Source organism: Meleagris gallopavo, chromosome 1, assembly GCF_000146605.3.
Source record: "Meleagris gallopavo isolate NT-WF06-2002-E0010 breed Aviagen turkey brand Nicholas breeding stock chromosome 1, Turkey_5.1, whole genome shotgun sequence".
NCBI classification, from domain to species: Eukaryota; Metazoa; Chordata; class Aves; order Galliformes; family Phasianidae; genus Meleagris; species Meleagris gallopavo.
In genome coordinates this window covers 29,283,449-29,308,407 of record NC_015011.2, presented here as the reverse complement: position 1 = coordinate 29,308,407, position 24,959 = coordinate 29,283,449, and the positions used below count along the sequence as shown (strand labels likewise).

The 24,959-nt window shown below is 52.8% G+C and overlaps 3 protein-coding genes across 3 annotated transcripts; 1 reads left to right on the top strand and 2 right to left on the bottom strand.

Moving 5' to 3' along the window:
• The first annotated feature begins 292 nt into the window (after positions 1-292).
• Positions 293-6,642, top strand: LIG1 (DNA ligase 1). Its single transcript, XM_019612745.2, is given in 24 exon segments — positions 293-402; positions 498-539; positions 656-683; positions 686-733; positions 1,134-1,348; positions 1,427-1,513; positions 2,225-2,281; positions 2,789-2,961; positions 3,039-3,205; positions 3,278-3,354; positions 3,444-3,535; positions 3,609-3,708; positions 4,183-4,268; positions 4,347-4,462; positions 4,537-4,632; positions 4,735-4,845; positions 4,925-4,996; positions 5,065-5,209; positions 5,279-5,361; positions 5,445-5,597; positions 5,710-5,763; positions 5,842-5,985; positions 6,058-6,150; positions 6,222-6,642. Coding segments are annotated over 24 exon segments (2,334 nt in total). The 5' UTR covers positions 293-385; the 3' UTR covers positions 6,300-6,642.
• Positions 6,643-7,633: 991 nt separating this feature from the next.
• Positions 7,634-12,130, bottom strand: LOC104909726. The gene is made up of 2 exons (XM_010707234.3): positions 9,368-12,130; positions 7,634-8,296 (listed from the first exon to the last, which is right to left on the bottom strand). The coding sequence occupies exons 1-2, from the start codon at positions 9,529-9,531 to the stop codon at positions 7,849-7,851; spliced, it is 612 nt and encodes a 203-aa protein (XP_010705536.1). The 5' UTR covers positions 9,532-12,130; the 3' UTR covers positions 7,634-7,848.
• Positions 12,131-14,840: 2,710 nt separating this feature from the next.
• On the bottom strand, positions 14,841-19,143 carry LOC104909741 (zinc finger protein OZF). Its single transcript, XM_031553388.1, is given in 3 exon segments — positions 14,841-17,152; positions 17,155-18,482; positions 18,593-19,143. Coding segments are annotated over 3 exon segments (1,665 nt in total). The 5' UTR covers positions 18,615-19,143; the 3' UTR covers positions 14,841-16,837.
• Positions 19,144-24,959: the final 5,816 nt, after the last annotated feature.

Genomic DNA, 24,959 nt, shown 5'->3' with positions numbered 1-24,959 from the left:
GGCCGCCGCGCGGAGCCTCCTGGGAAATAGAGTTCGTCCCGCCGCCATCTTGGAACCTGAAGGGAAGGGGACGCCATCGCGCCGTGACGCCATCACGCCGCGACGCTGGCGCCATGACGGGTATGCGTGGGGGCGGGTGGGTATATGTAGGCGTGTATGCATGTACGCGGAGGTGCGTGGCTGTATGTGTGCGCGTAGTTGTATGTGTGCGCAGCTGTTAATGCAGGTGTGTGTCTGTGTATTTTAGGACTCCGCCGCGCAGGCGCGGCTCTCAGCCGAACTACACCTCCCATCACCCCCCGCGCCCCGCCCCGCCCCCAGCTTCCGGCCGCCGGCAGTGACGTCACCCACTCGGATTTTTCCCCGCGAAAACGGCGGCGGAGCGATGCAGCGGCGGATCACGTGAGCAGCGCCGGCACCCGGGACCCCCCCACCCCCCACCGTGTCCCCCCGTAGTGACGCCCCTCGTCTCTTTCTTCTCCCCTCCCTCCCCGCAGGTCTTTTTTCGCCCCCCCCAGGGCCGCAGATGGCGTCGTCCCGTGAGTGGGGCGGGGATGGGCTGCGGGCGATCGGGAAGTTTTCTTTACTGGGGGGAGATCGGGGGTGCTGCCCCCCCCTCGTCGCACATCCGGCTCTGAGCTTCCTCCCCTCGCAGAGCGCGTGTGCAGAAGTTGGAACGGAGCCCCCCCCCGAAGAGACCCTCCAGGAACATCGGGACCCCGATGGGAGCGCGGTGAGAGCCCGCAGTGCCTGCCCGCTTCCTCCCAGTGCCTATCAGTCCACCCCCCGTCCTCCTCTGTCACCCCAGTATCTCCCAGTCCTACCCCAGTATCTCCCAGTCCTACCCCAGTATCTCCCAGTCCTACCCCAGTATCTCCCAGTGCTCCCCCTGCTCCTTCCCAGTCTTCCTTCAGTCCCATCCCTGTGTCTCCCAGTCCTGCCCCATTCCTCTCCCAGTGCCTTTCAGTCCAGCTGTGGTCCTGCTCTGTCACCCCAGTATCTCCCAGTGTCGCTACGGTGCCCCCCAGTCCTGCATCAGCCCCATTCCAGTGCCTCCTAGTCCTGTGCTGGTGGCCCCTGTCCCCTCCCAGCCCTATCACTGTCCTCTCTGAATGCTCCATATTTGCCCACAGGATCCCACATCCCCTGGCAGCAGCTCTGCCCCTGTACCCCCCGCGTCCCCTCGTGCCCCCTGCTGTACCCCCTCCCAACAGCAGCCAGGGGACACGGATGGAGACAGTGATGGGGACAGGGACAGTGCCCCCCCCGCATCCAAGCGCTGCCGTCAGTCGCCCGGCGACCAGGACAAGGGACCTCCCCGTCCCCACAAAGCTCCAGCCTCCAACAGGTGGGTGACAGTGTTGGTGGGATGACACAGGGTCCCTGGTGGTGCCACCACTGTGTCCCCCTGTCATTGTCCCTGCAGCTGTATACCAGTGGAGCCATCCCAGTATGACCCCAGCAGGAGTGGGTACCACCCAGTGCAGGATGCGTGCTGGGGGCATGGGCGCAGGTGGGGACTTTGGGAGGGAACCCCAAATGGGAATGGTGGAGGATGGGGAGCGGGAGGGGGAGGAGGGGGTGTTTTCATCACAGGTCAGGATGTGGGGTGATGGGAGATGTGGGATTATGGGGGACACTGGGGTGCAACACAGGGTTTTCATAAGAGGGTGGGACCTAGGGTAGGAAATGAGGTTATTGGGGAAGGTGGGATGGGTCGAGGGGGGGGAGCTGAAAGATGTGGGGTCATTGTGGTGCTGGGAGCCTTGGGAGGATCATAGGGGATGTTGGGGTCACAGGGTGTGATGTGCGATGGTGGGGAACATTGGGTCGTGGAAGGCCATTCGGATGGGACTTGGGGTGATGGGATGACGGGGGACTTTGGGATGGGATATGGGGTCACGAAGGCATTGGTGGGGGGACATCGAGGTGGGACGCGGAGTCGTGGGGTAATGAGGGACTCAGGTGACATTGGGGGTGATAGGGTGACAGGGTGGGACGTGCAGCGATGGGGGATATTGGGTCATGGGAGACATCAGGATGTGACGTGGGGGGTGTTGGAGTAGGATGTAGGCTTATGGGGGGCTGATGGGGGACATTGGGGTGATTCATGGTTGGGGATGATGGAGGACATAGTGGGGACACTGGGATCATGATGGGTGATGGGAGGACAGGGTGTGGGGGTTGGGGTGGCTCTGGAGGTGTCACAACCCCTCCCCTTCAGTGTCCCCTACCTGGCGGTGGCTCGCACCTTTGAGCGCATCGAGGAAGCCTCATCCCGGTAAGACCCCACATTTTTATCTGGGAAGGCACAGCCCCATCTTTCCTCAAACCCCAACATTGACCCCATACCCAAAAAGCCAATGGTTTTGGGTCTGTGGGATGACCCCATTTCCCCCTTCTATCCCAAACCCTGATAATTTTGGGTTGAGGCAATGACCCCAGCTCCCCCTTACCCCAAGCCCCAATAATCTTGACGTGGGAGATACGGTCTTATCTCTGCACTACCCCAAACCCCAGTGATTTGGGGTTGGAGAATGACCTCATCTGCACCTAATCCTAACGTTGACTCCCTCACCCCAATGATTTTAGATGGGGAGGATGACCCCATTTCGCCTCCACTCCAAACCCCAATAAGTTTAGGCTGGGGGACGTGACACCTTCTCCGCTCCTACCAGAAACTACAAAGGACTTGAGATTTATGGAGACAACCTCGTTTCCCCTCTATCCCCAACCCAAACCCCAATGATTTGGGTTTTGCTGTCCCCACCCTCAATCCCTCCTCCAGACTGAAGATCATTGAGATCCTCACCAACTTCCTGCGCTCCGTGGTGGCCCTGTCCCCCTCCGAGCTGCTCCCCTGTCTTCTTCTGTGCCTCAACCGTCCCGGAGCCGCCTCTGAGGGGCTGGAGCTGGGCATCGGCGAGACCCTGCTCACCCGTGCCCTCGCCCAGGCCACTGGTAGGACCCAGGGTTGGGATGCCCAATGGCACTGACGACGTGGGTGGGTGCTGATGATGGCGCTGACATCCCCACAGGCCGCCAGCTGGCTCAGATCCGCAGTGAAGCGCAGGACAAAGGGGATTTGGGGCTGGTGGCCGAAAGCAGCCGCTGCACCCAACGCACGGTGGTGCCACCGGCCCCGCTGAGTGCCAGCGGTGTCCTCGGCAAGCTGCGGGAGATGGCCGCCATGTCAGGCAACGCGGTGAGTTTGGGGACCACGCGGGTGGCACTTGTCACCTTCCTTTTGTGCCAACGTTGCTGTGCTTTTTTGCAGTCTGCTAGCAAGAAGATTGACATCGTCAAGGGGCTGTTTGTTGCCTGCCGGCACTCGGAGGCACGATACCTCGTCCGGTGAGGACAAGAAGGGGCCATCGGAGTGCTGTGGGATCACCTGGTAGTGACACGGTGACGCTGGTGTCCCTTGGTGTCCCCTAATGCAGGTCGCTCAGTGGGAAGCTGCGCATTGGGCTGGCCGAGCAGTCGGTGCTCACCGCGCTGGCACACGCCGTTGCTCTCACGCCGCCAGGGCAAGGTGAGAGCTGTGAGGACCCTGGGGACGGTGTGGGATACTGGGGTGGTGACGCTGGGGCTGTGTCACGTGGCAGAGCGGCCGCTGGCTGTGGTGGATGCTGGGCAGAGCATGGCACCTGATGCACGCAGAACTTGGTTGGAGGAGCAGAGCCGCATCCTCAAGCAGACTTTCTGGTGAGGCCTGTCCTCCATGGGTTCCTGGAGGTCCCCCTTGGGTCCCCTGGGTCCTCTTTGTTTGTTTGGGGCACCTGCTCTTTGGATAGGCTGTTCTCCTGAGATTCCCGTCCTCTTGTGTCACCTGGGGTCCCCTTTGATTCTTTTGGGGTCCCTGTTCTTTGGGGTCTCCTTTTGTCCCCCAGCATCCTCCTTTTGTTCGTCTCAGTTGCCTTTTATATCCCCCTTTCTCTACGTGCTTCCCCTTGATCCTTGTTTCTGAAGTGTCTCTGTTTGCCCTCTTGGTGTCCACATTGGTACCCTTTAATTTTATGGAGTCCCCGCTCCTCGTGGGTGCTGCTGGGTGATGTCACCAACTCACTGAACCCCCTGGGTCTAATAACCACCCCATGAGCTCACTGGAACCAAGTCATCTCCTATCTTGGCAACACGTTAACAGAGGGGGGTGCTCGGTCTGTCCCCTTGTCCCCACAGTGAGCTGCCAGACTACACTGCCATTGTCCCAGTGCTGCTGGAGCACGGCCTGGAGCAGCTCCCCAAGCACTGCGGCATCACTCCAGGTACCGTGGGGCCAGAGGTGGGTGGTCCCAGCCCCACCTTGTCCCCATCACCCTCACTACGTCCCCTTTTGTCCCCAGGTGTTCCCTTGAAGCCCATGCTGGCCCAACCTGCTCGCTGCGTCAGTGAGCTGCTGAAGCGCTTTGAGGAGGCTGCATTCACCTGCGAGTACAAATATGATGGGGAACGAACCCAGGTAGAGTTTTGGGGGTGTCACAGGGTATCCTTCACCCTTTGTCACCCTCCTGTCACCTCTGTGTCCACCCCTAGATCCATGTCCTGGATAGCGGGGCCGTCTTCATCTACAGCCGCAACCAGGAGAACACAACAGCCAAATACCCTGACCTCGTCGAGCGCATCCCCAAGGCAAGCTGGGGGTCTTCAGGGGGAGTGTGAGGGTACCAAGGAAAACACGGGGGACTTGGGGACAGTGGTGATGCAGTGCTGAGCTCTGGGATTGCCTCAAAGATGCTGAAGCCCGGCGTGCGCTCGTGCATCCTGGATGCAGAAGCGGTGGCCTGGGACAAGGTCACCAAGCAGCTGCAGCCCTTCCAGGTGCTGATGACGAGGAAGAGGAAGGTGAGAGCAGGCTTGGGGACACGAGGGGCAGCAGCTGGACGGTGCAGTGACACCCTCTTTGTGTTCCATGCCTCTGCAGGATGTGGATGCCGCTGCCATTAAGGTGCAAGTGTGTGTCTATGCCTTTGATCTGCTATACCTCAATGGGGAGGTGAGTGCATGTCCCCAGGGGGGTGACACCTCGTCCCCGGGGGGGGGATGACACTGTTCCCCCCACAGCCACTGGTGCGGGAGCCCTTGGCCACGCGACGTCGGTTGTTGCGAGAGTCATTCGAGGAAGTGGAGGGCGAATTCCTCTTTGCCACCTCGATGGACACCCGCAGTGCTGATGAGGTCTCTGATTTCCTGGACAAAGCCATCAAGGGTGAGTAATGCCACCAAAGGAGTGCCACCCCTACGTCCCCTTCCTTGAGTGACCACAGGTTGTCCTCAGCCTCTTGTGAGGGCCTCATGGTGAAGACACTGGAGGTGGAGGCCACGTACGAGATTGCCAAGCGGTCCCACAAGTGGCTGAAGGTGAGCACTGGGACTTATTTCTTGTCTCTCTGTCCTCCTGTGGCTTTCCCCATGTTTCCAATCCCCTGCCTATCTCTCTACAGCTGAAGAAGGACTACCTCGATGGCCTTGGGGACACGCTGGACCTCGTTGTCATAGGTGCCTACCTGGGCAAGGGCAAGCGTGCAGGCATCTATGGGGGCTTCCTCCTGGCCTGCTATGATGAGGAGAGTGAGGAGTACCAAAGCATCTGCAAGGTGACCACAAGGGCCACCTGTGGGCTTGGAGACGCCATTGGTGACCATCCCAAAGCACCTGTGGGCTTGGGGACGTTGTTGGGGGCTGTCCCTAACCGCTGTTCCTCTACAGATAGGCACTGGTTTCACCGAGGAGAGCTTGGAGAAACACTACAACTTCCTCAAGGTGAAGTGCTGGAGCTGTAGCACCCTGGAGACAACTCGGGCTGTTTGGTGACAATTTGGGTGACGTTGTCCCCTCCAGGAACACGTGTTGACTCAACCGCGTCCCTATTACCGCTGGGACAACGCAGTGGCTCCGGACCGTTGGCTGGCAGCTGTGCAGGTCTGGGAGGTGAAATGTGGGGACCTGTCCATTTCCCCTGTCTACAGGGCAGCTGTGGGGCTGGTGAGTGTGACAGCGGGACGTGGGGAAGGGACACGTGTCCTCGGTGGCGCTTTGACGCTGTGTTTTGTCAAGGTGGATGAGGACAAGGGCATCTCGCTGCGCTTCCCGCGGTTCCTGCGTGTGCGCGGGGACAAGAAACCTGAGGAGGCCACCAGCAGCACGCAGGTGACAGGTCGTGGGCAGGGATGGGACACAAAGGAGGGAGGGGGGTCCCACATCTGCTGTTTCCTCTGCAGGTGGCCGAGCTCTACAAGAAGCAGCAGCAGATCCAGAACCAGCAGCAGGCAGAGAAAGGGGACGAGGAGTTCTATTGACATCGCCCTACAGGGACAGGGGCATGGGCAGCATTGCCTGGGGACTTGTCCTGTATCAAACGTCCCCATGTGTTCCCCTGTGGCGTGGGGACCTCAGGACGTTGTTACCCTTCCTGGTGCCCCCAGGCCATTGCCACCTTCCAACCCTTGTCTACCCCTGCTTTGTATCCAGGGTCCCCACGTGTCCCCTTATGCCGTGGGGACTTCAGGATGTAATAACCCTCCATCCATTGTATTCCCCCACCCCGTATCCAGTGTCACTTCTACCCCATCCCTGGAGCTCCCCATGTGTCCACTCCCCAATAAACCATCTGCCCATTGCTCCAGCTTCTTTAGCCTGGAACGGAGCTGTGGTCATGCAATGGGACTCTAGCAGGGTATAGGAACACTGGGAGTTTGGGGAGGGTTTGGGTGGGATCGTAACTGTGCCTGCCCCATATATCCCAGCTCCTCCATGGGCTGCACTGCAGGACTGAGCAGCTCCATGGAATGATGGAGGGCACCGTGCACCTCCATAGGGTGTTGGGTGCTCTCTGGGACTCCTCACCTCAATAGACTGCTCTGTAGGGCTGTGCAACCCTACGGGGTGATGGATGACATTATGTACCTCCATGGGGTGCTGGGATGCCAAGCAGGGGCTGGCCTGGGAAAGCAGAGGGAGAACTGGAGGAAGTGGGAGGAGAGCAAGAAATGTCTCTTTTCCTGGAAGCAGCGTGGTTTCTCTTTTGCCTGAGCTGCAGAGCAGCAGGTCCCACGCAACATTTTGTTTTCAACATTTGTTGACTTATGCCTTGGTCCGGATGTGCCTTTTTTTTTTTTTTTTTTTCCCCCCCCCAAAAGAGAACACCTCTCACTTCTCCTCCAGCGTCTGATTTCTGAGAAAGGGGTGGGGAATAGGAGCAATGTGACCAAAAAAAAAAAGTGACAAAATTGATAACAGTGACATCTCATAAACGGAGGGGGGCAATGGCTCCCTTTGAGTGCAAGAGGCAGAGAGGAAATGGTGCCAGCACAGAGCCTGGCCCCAACTGGCCCTACCCCCACCATAGCCCTAGGCTTAACTCCGTGCACTAACCCTTAGCCCTAACTCCTAGCCCTAAACTCCGTCCCTTCCTCTAACCCATCCTTAACCCTAACACTAATTTGAACTTCCTCCTTCGCCTGGAGCTGCTCTCCACCAGGATTTATGCTGACCTAAGACATCCCCAGCAGAGCCAGGATGCCAGAAGAGAGAAGGACACTGGTGGCGTGGTGTCACTGTACCTTGCCATGATGCTGGCTGTCAGAGCCTTTCTCCATGCACTGAGCCTTTCTGGAAGAATAGACACAACTTGTGAGGGTAAGAATATATTTATTGGCTATCATATGCAATCATGAGTTAATTAGCAAGCTGTAGAACACTGTTAGCTCTGTAGCAAAGTCGATGAGGTGTCCCATGGGATCCATCATCACCATCCACCTCCTTCCAAGACCGCTGGAGAAGCCTTGCTGCATCCTTGCTGAATATCTCCCAGGGGTTCCTTTGGGCAGCAGTGGTGCCCATCTTCCCTCACATGACTTTGGTGTAGGGTGGTGGATCTATTTCTTCAACTTGGACTTTCAGGATGGCTTTCTCATTGTTGGACATCTTGGCTTGGACACGAATGTTCCCCTTGGAGACCTCCAGGGTTTCATGTTGGGACTCGAGCGCGGCTCGCTGGAAGAGCGAGGAGCCGCAGTATGGTTTACTCTTCATCATTTTGGAGAAGACGTCGCTGAGGATCCCCAGGTGGTTCTCCTCCGTGAAGATCTCCAAGGCAAACTCGATTTTGTAGAGGACGTAGTCATAGGGGTTGGAGAATGCGATGGCCAAAAAGAAAGCGTCAGCCTTGCAGACCACAATCCCCACGCTCCCTCGCAGGCTGTAGGGAGTTTTTGCAAAGGCACATATTCCTCTGGAGTCTGGGCCAATTTCAAAGGGCAGGGGATCCACATTCTGGCCACTGAAGCAGTAACTCCTGCAGAAGAAGGGCTGGTGAGAAAGGGCAGCTGGAGCCCAGCGGATGGAGACAGAAGGGGAACTCAGTTGCAGAGGTGCTGAGTGGGACTCAGAATTCTCTAGAGAGCAGGCTTTCACCAGCGCAAGCATTGCCAATGCCAAGCATCCCTGAGCCAGAATTACCGCTCCCAGAATCACTAGTGCACAGCATCACCAGAGCAGGCGTGACAGAAAGGGAGCTCAGTGTCCCTACCAAGCCTCTTCACCCAGCCTTGCTGGACCCAAGCTGTGTCCTCTGCGCATCTTCTAGTTTGGCTGATGGGAATCTCAAGCAGTCCTACAAGAAGTGCAGGTGCAGCAGCTGGGGAGGAGTAACTCCAGCAGTGGGCGATGCTGGGGGCACCCAGCTGGAAGCAGAGGCAGAAAAGGACGTGATCTGCAATGTGCCCCTGATGCCTATGGGGCTGAGGGTGCTGTGGGCTGCATCAGGCAAAGCACTGCCCAAAGCAGGAAGAGATCCTGCCCTTCTGCTCAGCTGAGGTCACACCTGGAGTGCTGTGTCCAGTTCTTGCCCCCAGTAGAAGGGAGATGGTAGTAAAGAGTTCTGTAGAGGTCCGCTGAGACGGGGAAGGGATTGCAGAATCTGTCCCATTGGGAGAGCTGGGACCACCGATGCAGAAGAAGAGGTGGCTCAAGGGACCTCAGCAATGGTGCAGGTATCTGATGGGGGGGAGCAGCAAAAGAGAAAGGAGCCATAATGCTCGCACGGTTTGAATGCGTGCTCATGACTGGCTGCCCCAAGCTGGAAGGGACAAGAGCTCACCCTGATGACAGCAAGGAATCTAAGCGGGGCCTCCAAGGGAATAAGGAAGGAATAAAGACACGGAAAGAACTGGATAAGGATGGGGACGAGGAAGGAGTTTCTTGAAGTGTGTGAGCAGTACAGCGCCAAGAGGGGACGGTCCACCACAAGATGGAGGAACGTGCTGGAAATCGCTCCAGCACTTGGCACTGAGCCTCTCTCCATTTCTTTGGAGATGTCTCTCATAGGCAGGTGGCAGAAAGCAGCAGGGGACGGAGGGGTACCCACCTGAACTCCTTCAGCGTCACTGTCCTGGTCCTGTTGATGATCTCCAGGCCCACGCTGCGACACACATCAATGTTCTTCATCAGGCTCTCCACACCCTTACCTGGTTGCCCAGGGCTACAGCCGTCATTGTGAGGCTTCTCCTCTTCCTTCTCCTTTAGTGGCATCTTCCCCACTCAGTCCTGTGGAGCTGCAAAAGTGCTGCAGCGGTGCAGAAACAGCAAAAAAAAGGGGTGGATAAGGCCGACTCCCCCTGCGGGAGCTCAGAGCAGGGCTTGCAGTGCTCCTCCCACACATCCTGTCGGGCTTTGCAGGTCTCAAAAGGGCAGCTCTTGCACAAGGAAGTCCTGGGGGGAGCGACGCGGAGGGCTGTGTTCTCCTGCTCCATCCCCAGCTCTGGTTCTGGAAGGATCCGGCTGGAAAATGTCCAGAATTCCAGGGCTGAGGGTTTGCTGATGCTCAGAGAACAATGAGTGCTTCCCCCCCGTCCTGCCCATGAAGGAGGAATTCAGGGTATCTGCTTAATACAAATTTAGGTATCCTTGGCGTTAATCCTATTTGTCCCAATGTTATTTGTTCCATGGGTGACATTAAATTTATAGCTTTACACGTAGAGGGTCACAAGCAGCAGTGAATTCAACTGCTCCATGGTTTAATGAGCAACGCTGTTTATTTGCAATACAAGGGTTTGTTCGCAATGCAGTGCAGCACGAAACTTATTCAGAGCAATACAGTGCAGTTTATGGCGGCTGGGAAGGACGAACAGAAATTGCTGAATTAGGCACCACTCATAATCAAACCGCTGCCAGGAAAATCGTACTGTCCCATCCTCTTGAGCATGCACCATAAAATGTGGTGGGGGTCTCTGGTGCTCATTGAATGAAGGCCAGGTGTCAACCTCACTCCAAACTCTTAAGGGAGGTTGGGGACAGCCTGACCCAGCTCATGTTGGTGTTGTGTTGGGCTGAGGTATCTGTTTCACTGTCCTATCTTCAACAACAGAGCACCTACTCTTCTTTCTTATCATGGTTTGTCAGCGAGTTTGTGCAACTCTGCATTCTGTTCTTGAGCCTACCTGTACGCAAGCAGCTCGTCCTTCAGCTTTTATCCACTCAAGTTATCCAGAAAGTCTGTTCTCACAGTATGGAAAAGCTGTGATTCACACGATTCACCCCCCCTTTTTTATATCCTAGGCAAATCCTTTTGCCTACTGTGCACCACTGTCCATTAACGCCTTCCTGAATTACTTTCTAGATTCCACCTGGTGCTTCATATGACGCCTCTTGGCATAATCATCTAGGTCTTTTTCTCTTAGGACACCACCAGAAAGAACACTGCATGCCTGTGCAGGTTATCCCTGTAAGGATAATCAGTACAACTGCTGCTACAAACAGTTGCTTTACCCAGGTAAAGTTGTGGAGCCAGTGAGCGAGCTTATGCTGTATATCCATGAATCCAAACGAAGTGCCATCTAAGGAGACGGTGCACAACTTTAACCTGTCTCCAAATTGTCTGTAAATCAGTTTCTACCTCTCGATTTTGGCCCATGCAAGCACAGCAACTTCGGTTAGTTATCGTACAGACCCGTCCTGCCTTTGCTGTGTGAAGGTCTAGGGACATTCTATTCTGCAAGACCTCAAGGAACAGATCTCTGTCTGCAGACCCTGCATGGTACCTAAAGTCAGGTTCTTAATTCTTTCCATAGTGGCTGATACATTCACTATTGCTTTTTCCAGTTCGCTGACCCCTAGGTCCTGAACCCTTAACACACGCAGGGGCTGCTCCCCACGAAGCAGAGGAGATGGAATTTCAAGCTGTTGTGTATGAATGATGAACATCTCGTTGTTGCATAGCTTTCTGCAGGCTGGATACAACTGCTGTTTCGACTAGCCAAGTGACAAAGTCCTCCTTGCACACCATCCTGCGTGAACACCAAGAATGGAAGTCACCTCCTTCAGGTATCCTATCCTACCATCACAAGGAAAACAAACAATCTTGGATCCCCAAATCCTCCTGCTCCTGCAGCCTGCACTCACAACTCTGCAAGGGCTAAGGGCTCTTCCCCAAAGCAGAGACAAAACAGGTCGATTCTGCGAGTGGGAACAAAACCTTGCCTTTGCAAACGGTGCGCTTTAAAACCTGGGCGGGGGGAAATCAGCAATTAAAATGATTGTGGGGAGAGAAAATACAGAGAGAAAGTCTTCCCTGTGCTCCTGCATGTCTCTGAGGTTATGGTGACTGGAAACTGCTCGATAATGAACACCTTCTGAGGTCACAGGAGAGGAGAGACACATGAGCATCTTCTCTGCCCAGCCAGCCTTGCAGAGCATGAGTGGAGAAGAATCCTGCCCCAGGGCAGGGATATCTTGCAAGACAAACGTGCACTGCAGAGCTTCTTGTGCTCTGAAATCTCTGCGCTGTGGGTTTGCTCTGACTTTGCTCCCAGCACCTGTTGAAAGTTGGGATGCTGAATGTAGTATCCCAAACATGCCTGCTCCCAGAGGCAAGCAGTGGACTGGAATCAGTGCTAAAAAAATATATGTATATATATACACCCTCCTTCTCAAAATGACCCAACGGATGGAACACTTCCCCCCCTGCGAGGACAGGCTGAGAGAGCAGGGGATGTTCAGCCTAGAAAGGAGAATGACCTGAGAATGGCCTTTCAGTATTTAATGGGGCTGTAAGAAAGAAGGGTACAGGCAATTAGCAGAGTCAGCTGTGATAGGACAAGGGGAAATGTTTTCCAACTAAAAGAGGGGAGATTTAGATAGGATATAACAAAAAAGATTTTTACAATCAGGGTGGTGAGGCACTGGAACAAGTTACCCAGAGAGGTGGTGGATGCCCAATCCTTGGATACATACAAGGTCAGGCTGGGGAAGGCTCTGAGCAACCTGATCTGGCTGTAGATTTCCTTGTTCACTGCAGAGCAGTTAGACTACACGACCTGTAGGAGTCCAACTCAACTGATTCTTTGATTCCACATTTCCCCATCTTCCATGCGTCCTTTTTTATTTTAAGAAAGTAGGGCCAGACTCCAAGGAAAAGAAAAACTTTGGGACAAGTCAGTTAATTTATTCTCCCCCTTCCCTTTCAACTGCAAGTGATTTTCAGTAAACACGCAAGAGTCACTTTACTGCTCTCCTGACCTTTGCATTTGATTAATCAGAGGAATCAGAAATTACTGAAAGGAACACACGCACGCAGACACACAGAACATTCCTACGCGTTATTCCTTAGGAAACAACTTCAAAAAGATGCTTGCAGGAAGAACAGAAGAGAAAATGAGGCATGGAAAGAGGTGTTTGTTTTTTTTTTTTTTTTAATTGGTTGAACCTCTTCCTGCATTTGGGACATACGTAGCATTTCTTCCAGAAGTGCAGTCTCTTGTGAGTGGGGAACTCTCGCTCCTGCACGAAGCCCTCCTTACAAACTTGAGGCATCTGTAAGGCTTCCTGCCATGTGGACTCATTGGTGCTTTGCCAGCTTGGAGCTGTGGTTGAAGCACTTGCTGCAGTGCAGGCATGGATTGGATTTCTCCCCAGTCTCACTCTGCCCCCCCACACCTCAGATATTTACAGACCTGGATCAGGTCCCCTCTCAGTCTTCCTTTCTCAAGGCTGAACAGACCCAGTTCACTCAGCCTTTCTTCATAGGGGAGATGCCACCATCTTTGTGGCCCTCTGCTGGACTCTTTCCAAGAGATCCCTGTCTTTTTTGTACTGGGGAGCCCAGAACTGGACACAGCACTCCAGATGAGGCCTTACCAGGGCAGAGTAGAGGGGGAGGATCACCTCCCTCCACCTGCTGGACACGCTCTTCTTAATGCACCCCAGAATGCCATTGGCCTTTTTGCCACCAGGACGCCCAGGTCCCTCTCTGCAGAGCTCCTCTCCAGCAGCTCATCCCCCAGCCTGTATTGGTGCATGCAATTATTCCTCCCTAGATGCAAGACCCTACGCTTGCTTTTGTTGAACCTCATCTGGTTTCTTACTGCCCAGCTCTCCAGCCTGTCCAGGTCTCGCTGAATGGCAGCACAGCCTTCAGGCGTGTCAGCCAATCCTCCCAACTTCGTATCATCAGCAAACTTGCTGAGGGAGGCCACTGTCCCTATCAAGGTCATTGATGAAGATGTTGAACAAGACCGGACCCAGCACAGACCCCTGGGGGACACCACTGGTTACAGGTCTCCAGCCAGACTCTGCACCACCAACGACGATCCTCTGCGCTCTGCCAGTCAGCCAGTTCTCAACCCACCTCACTGTCCACCCGTCCATCCCACACTTCCTCAGCTTTGTTATAAGGATGTCGTGGGAGACAGTATCAAAGGCCTTTCTAAAATCAAGGTAGACTGCATCCACTGCCCTCCCCCCATCCACTCAGCATGTGACAGCATCATAGAAGGCCACCAGGTTGGTCGAGCACGACCTCCCCTTGGTGAGCCCATGCTGACTACTCCTGATAACCTCCTTTTCTCCCAGTTGTCTGGAGATGGCATCCAGCACAAGCTGTTCCATCACCTTTCCAGGGACAGAGGTGAGGCTGACTGGTCTGTAATCACCTGGATCCTCCTTCTTGCCCTTTCTGAAGACCGGAGTGACTCTGGCTATCCTCCAGTCTTCAGGCACCTCCTCCATTCTCCAAGCCCTCTCAAAGATGACAGAAGGGGTTCAGCAATCACCTCCGCCAGCTCCCTCAGCACACGTGGATGCATCCCCTCAGCTCCCATGGATTTATGAACACTGGTGTTGCCTAGGTGCTCTCAGACCACCTCTTCCCTGACTAAAGGGAAGTCTTCCATCCCCCAGACCCTCTCACCCCTCCAGGGTCTGGGATTCCTGAGAGAGAGCTTTTTCACTGAAGACAGAAGCAAAGAAGGCATTCAGTATCTCCGCCATCTCAGCATCCCTCGTTTCCAGAACACCCCTCTCACTTAGGAGGGGAGCCACACTCTCCCTAGTCTTCCTTTTACTATTAGCATCCTTAAAAAAGCCTTTTTTATTATCCTTTATCACCTTTGCCTGATTCAATTCCAGGAGGGCTTCCCAAGCGGTCAGACCCTTTTTCCACATTTCATGGACCTTCTTCTTTCCTCTGAGTTTGTGCATGAGCTCCTTGCTCACCCACACAGGTCTCCTGCCACCCTTTCCTGATTTCTTGCTCACAGGGACGCACTGATCCTGAGCTTGGAAGAAGAGCCGTTTAAATGCTGACCAGCTCTCACAGATCCCCTCACCTTCTAACACCCCGGCCCACAGGACGGCTCCAAGTAGGTCCCAGAAGAGATCGAAGTTGACTCTCCTAAAGTCCAGGGTAGCAATCCTACTTACTGCTTCGCTTCTTCCACTCTTGAACTCCACCATCTCGTGGTCACTACAGCCTAAGCTGCCCCCGACCTTTACTTCCTTGGCAAGGCCTTTCCTTATTAGTGAGAATAAGGTCCAGCAGCACCCCTCCCCTCGTCGGTTCCTCCACCACCTGCGTCAGAAAGTTGTCTTCAACGCATTGCAGGAACCGTCTGGACCACGCGTGCCTGGCCGTGCTGCTTATCCAGCAAATATCTGGATAACTGAAGTCCCCCATAAGCACCAGCGCCTGGGATGGTGATGCTGCTTCCAGTTGCTTACGGAAGGCCTCATCAACCTCCTCCTCCTGATCAGGAGCCTGCAGTACACACCCACAACAGCGTCAGCCATACCAGCCCGCCCCTTGATTCTCACCCACAAGCTCTGCACTGCTACCACTGTCCCCCAGGTGGAGTTCAATACGCTCTAGCAACTAAATAATAAAGAGCAACTCCACCACCCCGCCTCACCAGCTGATCTTTCCTAAAAAGCACACAGCCCTCCATGACAACATGCCACCATACATCCCACCACGTCTCCGTGACTGCAATGAGATCGTGGCCGTGCGACCGCACACGCATCTCCCACTCATGCTGTTTATTTCCCATACTGTTTATTTTCCATACAGACTTCAGGGAAGCAGCATCCCCCTGCCATTCTCCATCCCTTTGAACTCCACCCTCATCACCCATCAAGCTCTGTTTTGAGCCTCGAACTACCCACTCAACCCCAGCAGCCCTCATTTTGTCCCCTTCCCCCTTCTTACCTAGTTTAAACACAATGAGGCCCGCCAGTTCCTGGGCTAGGATCCTTTTACCTCTTGCAGACAGGTGAGTTCCATCTGCAGCCATCATGCCAGGAGCCAAGTAAATTGCCCCACGGTCAAAAAAACCAAAATTCTTGTGCCCGCACCAACCTCTAAGCCATTTATTTATGAGGAGGGTTTTTTTGATCCTCTCAGTGTCCTTCCCCACCACTGAAGGGATAGAAGAGAAAACCACCTGCACGCCCGCTCCATCAAGTATCCTCCCCAGTCCCCTGAAATCATTTTTGATAGCCCTCAGGCTGCCCTCAGCAGCATCATCACTGCCGATTGAACTACCAATAAGGGACAGTAGTCAGATGGGCGAATAAGCCCAGGAAGCTTTCTAGAGATACCCCTGACCCGTGCCCTAGGGAGGCAGCACGCTTCTCTACAGGTGAGGTAGGGCCCTCAGTTCCTTTCAGAAGGGAATCACCTACGACTATCACCCTCTTTCTTTGCTGGAGGAGGCAGTCTTCAAGCGTGGAGCCGACCGCCTCTCCTTAGAAAAGCTTGGAGGCTGTCCCTCCATCTCATTCTCAGCCACCTCACCCTCCAGTTTCAGGGCTTCAAACCTATTACTTAGAGGCACCTGAGGAACCGAGGTAGGGATGGGTGCTGCCTGCAACGCTGAGGCGGGACCCGCTGCCATTCCTCCTCTCTTCTCAAGTCGGCTCTCTCGGTTTGACCACGGCAGAGAGTCACACCACCAGTCTATCTCACACTCTCTAATGGTTCTAATGGTTCTTAATCTCTCTACCTCCTCCCTAAGCTCCACCACCAGGCTGAGCAGCTCGTCCACCTGCTCGCACCTCACACAGGTGGCATCCTTCCCATCCTCCCCTGGCGGCTTCAGGCTCAGGCAAACACAGGCAGCACATTCATAGGGGGTGTGTTCCAAACTGGTACCCACTGGTGTGAGATGAGCTCCCAGCTCTGGATGTACTTCTTCCAGCAGTCAAGGTGCTCATAGGGGCTCTCTCCTGTGTCGGTTTACTGGGGTCTACTAAAAGTTAAGCTCCAGCTGAAGCTCTTCCTTCACTCCCTGCAGAGTGAATTCTTGGTCCAGTTGAGGTTTAGTCTGGATCCTCATCTGTTGACCCACAGCAGATGAGTTTCTCTGGGGTGAAAAGAAATGACTTCCTCAGACAATTCCCCGCACACAGACCTGGCAGAAATGTGCTTCTGATCCACCTGCCATAATCACTGAATTCTCCTTTGCCCTGTCTCCAGCAGAAAGAGAGCAATATGGGCAATTCCCCCGGAAGGAACGAGGAACATGATTTGCTTTGTCTCCAGAGCTTTTCCTCTGCTGAAGGTTCATCACCATGCAAACCCACAAGCAGGTAACCAGGTTGGGGTGAAGACCTTCTCACATTCGTTGCACTTGCAGGCTCTATCTCTTGCGTGGACGCGCTGGTAGGTAAGGAGGCTGGAACTGCTTCTGAAGCTTCTCACAAACCCAGGGCACTTCTGTCATCTGTCTCCTCTGTGGATGTGCCTGTGGGAGTTGAGGCTTCTAAAGCCTTCCCCGCGCTCAGAGTACTCGCAAGGTCTCTCTCCTGTGCGGGTGTGCTGCTGACCTCTGAGGCTGGGACTGCTTTTGAAGCTCTCCCCACACTCAGGGCACTTGTAGGGTCTTTCTCCCCTGTGTGGATGCGCTGGTGGCGGATGAGGTGGGAACTGCTTTTGAAGTTCTTTGAACACTCAGGACACTTAAAGGCTCTCTCTCCTGTGTGGATGAGCTGGTGGTAGATAAGGTGGGAACTGCTTTTAAAGCTCTTTGGACACTGCGGACACTTAAAAGGTCTCTCTCCTGTGTGGATGCGATGGTGAATTGTCAGGTTGGAACTCCTTCTGAAGCTCTTCCCACACTCGGGGCACTTATAGGGTCTCTCTCCCGTGTGGATGCTCTGGTGGTAGATGAGGTCAGAACTGCTTTTGAAGCTCTCCTCACACTCTGGGCATTTAAAGGGTCTCTCTCCTGTGTGGATGTGCTGGTGGCGGATGAGGTTGGAACTGCTTTTGAAGCTCTTTCCACACACAGGGCACTTGAACGGTCTCTCTCCCGTGTGGATGCGCTGGTGGCTCTTCAAATGAGAGCTGCTTTTGTAGCCTTTCCCACAAACGGGGCACTTGTAGGGTCTGTCTCCTGTGTGGATGCGCTGGTGGATCATGAGGTGGGAGCACTGCCGGAAGCTCTTCTCACACACAGGGCACTTGTAGGGTTTGTCGCCTGTGTGGATGCGCTGGTGGATTGCAAGGTCAGAACTGCTTCTGAAGATCTTTGGGCACTCAGGGCACTTAAAAGCTCTCTCCCCTGTGTGGATGCGCTGGTGGTAGATGAGGTCAGAACGGCTTTTGAAGCTCTTGCCACACTCAGGACACTTAAAGGGTCTCTCTCCTGTGTGGATGTGCTGGTGGGAGAGGAGTTTAGAACTGCTTTTGAAGCTCTTCCCACACTGTTGACACTTGTAGGGTCTGTCTTCCGAGTGCGTGCGCTGGTGGGAAGGAAGTTCTGAACTGAAGTTCTTCTCACCCTCGGAGCAATTGTCAGGTTTCTCCGGTGTGTGGACGCATTGGTGGAAATGCAAGTTGCAGCTTTTTATGTAGCTCTTGTCACACTCAAGGCATTTAAAGTGTCTGTCTCCTGCGTGGATGTGCTGCTGGTTAACACAGTCAGAATAAGTTTGAAAGCTTTTCTCACTCCCATCACATGGATTTTGACTTTTCTTACGGCACACTTCCCTGCTCACTGAGTCTTTACACTGCTTCTGACCTGTGCTGCAGTCTAGGTGTTTCCTCGCTCTCTTTCCTGGACAGTTTCCCAGTGGCTTCTTGACGTGCCCTCCTTGCTCCACACCCCCTTGGACATCCTTCCTGGTTTTTCCAACAGAGACGCTAACACACTGCCTCTGGGCCGTGCCACTATTCTGCAGATCTTCCTTCACAGTTGTGATGCCACCACCTGCTGGATGACAGAGGAAATTCAGAAATATCACATGGTGCCAAAATTTCCCAGTCAGAGATGGCTTTTGCCAGCCCCAGCCTCCTCCTCTCACCCCCCCACCCCCTCACCTGCACTGAGCTCTCCTGCCATGTCCCCCAAGGCGTGCACATCTGGGATCCAGGGGTCATCCCTTCCTTCCAGCAGGGAGATCACCACAGGCTTGGGGGCTGGAAGTGACACTTAAATGACAGAAACAGGGCAGATGAGAGAATGTTTGCGACTCTGGCAGAGCTGCTCATCCAACAACGTTATTATATGTCCCTCTCAACTCTGAAACTACAATTTGGGCCTGAATGACACCTGGCCAACACATACAGGCTTTCTTTGGAGCCCAGCACACCTTTCATGTCTCTGAAAATTATGCAAGGACATTTTCATTAAAATTCCCTTTAGGATATTCTGCTTATTTTTTTCCAAAATGCTGAATGCCCAAGGGTTCAAAAAGGTTTATGGAAACTGACACTGAAAGGCACAAAATGCTACAAACAGTAACCTGGGATCCAGTCTGGTTGCTGGAGTTGGTGGCAACAGGCAACACAGAATCATAGAATTGCTCAGGTGGGAAAAGACCTTAAAGATCATCGAGTCCAACCATAACCTAACCATGCTACCCAAACTCTAACAGCCCTCTGCTAAATCGTGTCCCTGAGCACCACATCCAGGTGGTCTGTAAACACATCCAGGGATGGTGACTCAATCACCTCCCTGGGCAGCCCACTGCAGTGCTTAACAACCCTTTCTGTAAAGAAGTTCTTCCTGATACCCAACCTAAACTTACCCTGATGCAACTTAAGGCCATTTCCTCCCATCCTGTCACCAGTGAGAAGAGAAGAGCCCCGCTCTGCTGCTATCACTTTTCAGATATTGAAAGAGAGCCATAAGGTCTCCCCTCAGCCTCCTCTTCCCCCAGGCCAAACAGCCCCAGATCCTTCAGTCTCTCCTCGTAGGCCATTTTCTCCAAGCCCTTCCCCAGCCTTGTTGCCCATCTTTGGCCCTGCTCCAGCACCTCCACGTCCTTTCTGTACTGAGGTGCCCAAAACTGAACGCAGTACTTGAGGTGAGGCCTCACCAGTGCCAAGTGCAGGGCAGGATGACTTCCCTGCTCCTGCTCACCACTCCGTTCCTGATCCAAGCCAGGATGCCATCGACCTTCTTGGCCACCTGGGCACACTGCTGGCTCACGTTCAGCCGACTGACCACCAGAGCACCAAGGTCCCTTTCCATCAGGCAGCTTTCCAGCTATTCCTCCCCAAGCCTGTAGGGTTGCCTGGGGTTGCTGTGACCAAAATGCAGGACCTGACACTTGGCCCTATTGAAACTCATGCCGTTAACCTCAGCCCATCCATCCAGTCTGTCCAGCTCCCTCTGCAGTGCCTTTCCCCCCTCAGGCAGATCAACAAACCCCTCCCAACTTGGTGTCATCTGCAAACTTACTACTGAGGATGCGCTCAATCTCCTTGTCAAGATCGTTAATAAAGATGTTAAATAGAAGCAACCCCAGCACTGAGCCGTGGGGGACACCGCTCGTGACAGGCTGCCAACTGGATTTAACTCACTGACCACAACTCCTTGGGCCCGGCCATCCAGCAGTGCTTCACCCAGCGGAGAATACGCCCATCCAAACCGTGGGCAGCCAGCTTCTCCACAAGGATGCTGTGGGGGACAGTGTCAAAGGCTTTCCTGAAGTCCAGGTAGACAGCCTTACCTTCATCCGATCAATAAGCAAAACAAAGGGCTGTTTGCAGGCAGCTGATCACCCCCTCCTGGCTCAGGCCTCTTTGCCAGCAGTGACTCCTGGTCTCAAGAAAACTTGTTGATTCAGAACCTCGGTGAGTGACAGAGAGTTTTCTCTAGCCTTTGTCAGCCTTGCTAAGAGTGTATCTCAGAGTGACTGTGCACACAGGATCCCTTAGGTACAAACCATTGACCTACTCTGGGACTAGGAGTGGATCCAGCCTCACTGCAGTTCCTTACCTCCATGGTTCAAGGAGTTTATTACTGTGGTATGCGTGTGTTTAACCCTAACCACTGCGCCACAAAAAAGCGTACCCAGCCATCTCCAATCTCGTTAAGTCACTTAAACCACTACAGCAAATCTATACTGTATGAACACCCAGATCCCCGTTTCACCCTTAAGGGTATATAGTGTAGTTCTATCCATCCCTGATAAACTGGTATCGATATCTGCAAAGAAATCTCCCAAAGTGGAGTAACGAAGCACGAGGAAAGCATTAGTTTTACCCATTCCTAGAGTCCTGACTCATAATCAGCCTCCAGGCATTATCTTTAGTCTAACTGTAGCATTCCAGAAATGAGAAATCAGTGATGAAAATCCCACTGGGGCTTGGGAGGCTGAGCACGCAATTCAGGCAGCAAAGAGTTAAGATTACTGATGTAAAAGAAACAAAATATTGTGGCCCAAATTGCCAAAGCGAATTTCTGGCTCCTGGGTGAGAAATTCATGTCACCCACTTGCTCCACAATTATAAATACTCATGAGAAATATTTGGGGTTCTGAGGTTTTAAACACATGACCTGGTGCCAGCTTCAAACACTGATGCTAAAAAGGCAGTGTACTTCGCACAGCCCCTGCCCTCCTTGAATCAAGAACTACTGCAGTACTCCAGTACCACGTTTCTGCTGTGGCGTGGGGTGGAATTGCTGAAGTTACAGCAGATCTGGAAAGAAAAGCTTTGTCTCCCACAACTTTTTATGCCATACACACTGAGCACCGTAATCAAAGGAACTTCTACCGATCAGGTGGGGCAAGCAGCAGCAGCCACTTAACGTCCAGCTTAGCTACATTTAAAGGAACTGTACAGTGACATATTATGTATGGGAAAAGGACTGCTATCTTCAGCCCGAGCAGTTAAGCAAGTTGACACAATATATAAAGCACAGCCTGTGCCAACTGTAGCAGTTTAATTTACTGGATTTAATTTTTTTAATTTACTGGAAGCGAGACTAAAGAGGACAGCCCTCCCAGAATCCGCTGCAGAAAACCCATTAGGAAGTGGAACGCTCATCTAACAGGACCTGCAGGAAAGCGTGTTGATAATGGAAGAGCAATTTGAACACATCCCCTTCCGCCCCTCCCCACACTCAGGCACACAGAGTACAACACCACCACGGTCTTTAGGGTTTCACCCACTGAAAAGAGACACTGACAGTGCAGCTGAACCAGCCTGCGATGATCAGATCACCATCTACTGGTGCTGTGCTTGTGATTTTAACTACACCTTGCAGCCTACTTATTGATTCTCAGTGGTGCTAAGCATAAAAATGATGGTATAATGGATTTATCTTCTTTGTAACGGGTGCCACCTGAGAAGCAAGACAAGGGTGGCCTGATTTGCAAATCCCCTTGATTAGGTGACTCGACACTCTCAATCCAAACACAATCATCAATTTTAATGAGATTCTCTGTGCAACAATTATCTTAAAAGTATTGTCAGTCTTACAATCACATTTATCTAAACCGTGCAGCTAAAGTATGCAATTTTGTAAGAAATCCAAATAAAGAGTGCGATACTTAACAACGTTACAAGGGGAAAATAAAGAAAAAGGGAGAGGGGGACACGATGGGACAGAGAAAAAGGGAAAAAAAAGCATTGTGGGAATACAAGAAAAACTGTTCAGAGCAGCAGCTGTGGAGCAAGATAAGCAGCACGAGAACCAAGGACACCTCTGGAAGAGGAAAGAACCTCTCACGGCTCTGATGGCTGAGCGCCTGCGGGAACGGTTGAAGAGTTTTGCAGAATGCTCTGTTCACATGTATAAACAGAGCAGTGCTTAACAACAAAGCAGATTAACAGCTTTTAACCACACTGGTGCGCCGTTGTGTCTCCAGTATGTCCTGAGAGTCCAGAGATTTCCCCCCAGTCTGGGTTCCAGTGTTGGTGCAGCCAATAGGGCTGTAAGAGAACTTGACCAGAGGCTTCGAACCAGAGGCCTCAAAGTCCCTCCCCCAGTTTCTCTCAGACATCCTTTTATGCCTGCTAGATTTACAAAGCCTGCAGACAACAGCTCTCCTTGAACAGGGGAGTTTTGGCCAGAGCAAGGCTGCACTACGTACAGTGAGCTCCCTTCTCCTTGGTCTACCACCTGTTCTGAATCCCCTGACAAGGTGATTCTCTATTCCTTCACAGCACCTAAATTACCCAAAAAGGGTGATGGTCGTAATCCAGTTAAAAAAAGATTTGCTCGCTCATCCCAAGGATCAGGGCTTGCCAAAACGCTCCAAAAGGAGGGATTTCCAGGTAGAGATCCCTCCCTTGTGGCAGCCAGCCCCTCGGTGTGGTGAACTGCTTCCTCCTGTGCTCCCAGTGCTGGCTGCGTTCCTTCCCCAGGTGCTCAGCCGCTGCTTCAGGCTGTGACTGAGCAACTGCCACACAACATAGGAAAGAGGTGTAGGGTAACACACAAGAGGAAGATGGCAAATAGCTGAGAGGAAGATTTGAGGGTTGCTCTTTTTTTTAATTTTTCTAGTTCTGAATAGTTTTAGAGACACTGAAGAGAGTAGGCCTGGTGGACAGGAATGAAGAAATTGTTCTCCAGAACACAGCAATCAGAGAGATGATAATAATAAGAGAGAAGAGAGTCAGAGACAGAGGAATAAGGAGAGGAAGACAGAAAGATGGATAGTATCCATTCTTGGATCCAGCACTGGAGCTTTCAGTCTTGGTCCACAGATGGAGGGTTGCATATATTTCTATTATGATTGAATAAATTATGGATAATACTTTCTCCTCCATTTAATTCTATTCCACAGCTCAGCTTCCATCTAGTACCTATGAACTCTTTGTCCTGCTCCAAATCCATTCCAACTTTTAAAATTGACTGTATCCTGGTACAAAGAGGGGTTGAATGAAATGCACCAACTGCAAATGGCATTGACTTTGATTATCAATTACAGGAGAACTGAAAGTAGGAGAGGGCTGACCCTTCAAATGGAAATGGGTAGGTAACCATTCCTGTAGGTAAACTCTTATCAGTAGGATCAGACAATGTGATCCTACATTTCTTGTCCACAAAAGAAATCTATGTACAGAGAAGGCATGCTAGCCCTGTGAGAGAACTACTCAGCACTCATCTCTATGAAGACTTGAAATAAATATCTCATGCCTGTGTGCACACCAACCTAGAGAACCCAGATTTTGGGACAGCAGTAGCAACATTACCAGAGACTGGGACATCAGCATAAACACAGCATTTCTGTCTGCTATCCTGCAGAATGCTGTAAAAGAAAACAGAATTATCTTGCTGGGGAATTCCAAACAAGGTAACCCTGGGAAGCTGAAGTTCCCCATGGGAACAAAGTTCAGTGATTGCACAACTCCTGCCAGCTGCTCATAGAATGCTTCATCTATCTCTTCATCCTGGTCTGGCATTCTGTAACGGACCCCCACCAGGATGTCCACCTTGTTGGTCTTCACCCTGATCCTGACCCGCAGGGACTCAACGTTACCATCCCCAGCCCCGAGCTCTGTGATATCAAACTGTTCTCTAATAGAGAGCCACACCACCATGCCTCCTTTCATGCCAGCTCCTGGGCTGTGATCCTTTTCTCCCTTTGAGACAGACGGGACCCATCTGCAGCCATCAGGCCAGGTGCAGAGTAAGCCAGTAAATTGCCTCATTGGCCAAAAAAAAACCAAAACCAACCACCAAAGTTGCAGCAGTGGTACCAGCCTCTCAGCCATGTATTTATCACAAGTATTTTTCCGGTCCTCTCAGCGTCCCTCACTGCCACTGAAGACACAGAGAACATCATCTGTACTCCCACTCCATCCACTAACCGTCCGAACTCACCGCAGTCCCTTATGACAGCCCGAAGGTTTCTGTCAGCAAGTACCTCGCTGTCAGCAAAGGATAATAACAGGAAGGGTCAACCAGGCCAGGAAGTTTTCTGGTGATGTTCTGTGGCCTGGGGAGGCAGCACACTTCCCCACTGCGAATGCATTGGGTTAATGCTTCACCTCTGCCCCCCCCCCCCTTTTTTTTTTTTTTAACGTTTTATTACTATTTTTTAAATAAATAATTACTCCACTGTTGGAGACTTGTTGGCAGGTTTTTATTTTGCTTTGGTTTTGTACCCATTCCACACTGGTTAACGTTGACTGCCGGTTCTCTTCTGTCCAGCTCTGCCCCTTTGCGGTCAGGCAGGCCTTCCTAGCTTTTAAAAGCTCTGACAGAGGGGAGCAGTCAAAGCCGGCCTGAACCCAGGAAGCCGTGACCATCTGCTAGAGAATTCAGAGTCAGCTGATTAAGTGCCCTTTCTTGCCTGAGGAAGCCCACACTCAGTGCTGCTGTACCGCTCACAGTGTTCTGCTGCCAATTCAAACGCCTCGCCCCACCAGGCGGGCTGCGAGGAAGGCCAACCTTCTAACGCTCCGAACGAGCAGAGGCCGCTCAGCCGGGCCTTCCGTTCGCGTG

Coding starts and splice junctions, on each gene's coding strand:
- LOC104909726 (XM_010707234.3), bottom strand. CDS start 9,531: ATGCCACTAAAGGAGAAGGAAGAGGAGAAGCCTCACAATGACGGCTGT. Junction 8,297..9,367: donor GTGACGCTGAAGGAGTTCAG/GTGGGTACCCCT, acceptor CTTCTTCTGCAG/GAGTTACTGCTTCAGTGGCC.